The sequence below is a fragment of the Meleagris gallopavo genome, unplaced genomic scaffold (assembly GCF_000146605.3).
Source record: "Meleagris gallopavo isolate NT-WF06-2002-E0010 breed Aviagen turkey brand Nicholas breeding stock unplaced genomic scaffold, Turkey_5.1 ChrUn_random_7180001921874, whole genome shotgun sequence".
NCBI classification, from domain to species: Eukaryota; Metazoa; Chordata; class Aves; order Galliformes; family Phasianidae; genus Meleagris; species Meleagris gallopavo.
Genome location: NW_011184599.1, coordinates 1 through 1,308, shown reverse-complemented (window position 1 = coordinate 1,308; position 1,308 = coordinate 1). Strand labels below are relative to the sequence as shown.

The 1,308-nt window shown below is 55.5% G+C and overlaps 1 protein-coding gene across 1 annotated transcript; it reads left to right on the top strand.

Annotated features, from left to right (window-relative positions):
* Positions 1 to 90: 90 nt before the first annotated feature.
* Positions 91 to 1,302, top strand: LOC109364784 (maestro heat-like repeat family member 5). The gene is made up of 2 exons (XM_019611383.1): positions 91 to 441; positions 1,028 to 1,302. Exons 1-2 carry the CDS (start codon positions 298 to 300, stop codon positions 1,262 to 1,264), a joined length of 381 nt encoding a protein of 126 aa, XP_019466928.1. The 5' UTR covers positions 91 to 297; the 3' UTR covers positions 1,265 to 1,302.
* Positions 1,303 to 1,308: the final 6 nt, after the last annotated feature.

Sequence of the window (1,308 nt, the reverse complement as noted above, 5' to 3'; positions counted from 1 at the left end):
TGGGGAGATTTCCAGGAGCTTTCCAGATGGGTTACCTGGGGGCCTGTTGGAAAAGGGGGTGGCCAAGCAGGGGGCATGGCGTCCTTGCTCACCTGCCCTCCTTCTCCTACCTTCCCCATCACGATAAGTGCGCGCCTGCCCAGAGTCTGGCGCTGCCATTCGTGTGGCAGCTGCCAGCAAGCAAAGTGTGTGGCTGGTGCTCTGTAATCAGAGCTTTTAAGCCACTGTTGTCTTGATGAAAAGAAAATTGTATGTTTTGTACAGGTAAGAGAAATACGGGCCCTGCTTCCAGACATCATGGAGACCCAGCAGTTTGCCAACACGCCCGTTACTCTGAAGGTGCTGAACATCTTCAGAAATGTAATGCGCCATCTGGGGAAGAGGCATGCCAGTCCCATTGCTCTGGAGCTGGCTGAGAAGATTCTGCCTCTTTTTAATCATGTAAGTCTGCTTAGTGGGAGTGGGAGGCTGAGCTCCCTGGGTGGGTGCTCAACCGGAGAGCCTTCTCATTTCTTTGCCTCTCCTGCTCTCGAGAATGAGATGTCTTCTGGGCTCTGCAGCCCAGCAGGCCTTGTCTTGGCAGCACACCTTGGTTGTTCTTGGTGGTGTGAGGCCCCTGTGCCTCTGGCCCAGTTGTGCCAAGCATCTTCTGCCAAAGGTTTCTTTAAAACCCTCCAGTGCTCCCTCCTCTACCCACACCAGGCATTCTCTCCAGGAGCCATAGGAGGGAGCTGGGGGCTGAGTGGGCAGCGTGTGCCCTGGAGGCACTGCCGAGGGCCAGCCCTGTCTCCTGATCGTCCTGGTGCCTGAGGAGCTCTCCTTTAACCTGGTGGGGTGGCTGGGGGAACACTCTGAGGCACAGGCATCCCGTGCTGGAAACCTGTTTCAGTGCTTTGCACGACTGCACAGCGCCTTTGTGCAGAGTGTGTCTCCAAAGCATCTCCTTTCACATCAGCCATGCCTACGCTCATGCTCACCACGGGCAGTGAGAGTGCGTTGCTGAGGTCCGCCTGTTCTCCTCCCTCAGGTATCAAGTGAAGTACGAGAGTGTTCCATCCGCCTCTTCAAAGATTTAATGGACGCTGTGCTGTGGTATAAGAAGGGAAACATTAAGGAGACCGTCCACAGTGTCCTGCTGCCTCTGCTGTTTCACATGAGTGACGAGACCCCGAGCGTAGCACAGGTACAAATGACAGACCTGACCAGTATGCAGGCGAGGGTGTGCCGACACCTCAGCGGTGGCAGCGATGGGAACGGAGAGTGAGTTCAGCAAGAACTCAAATGCTGGGAAGTGTGTCTGTGGTGTCA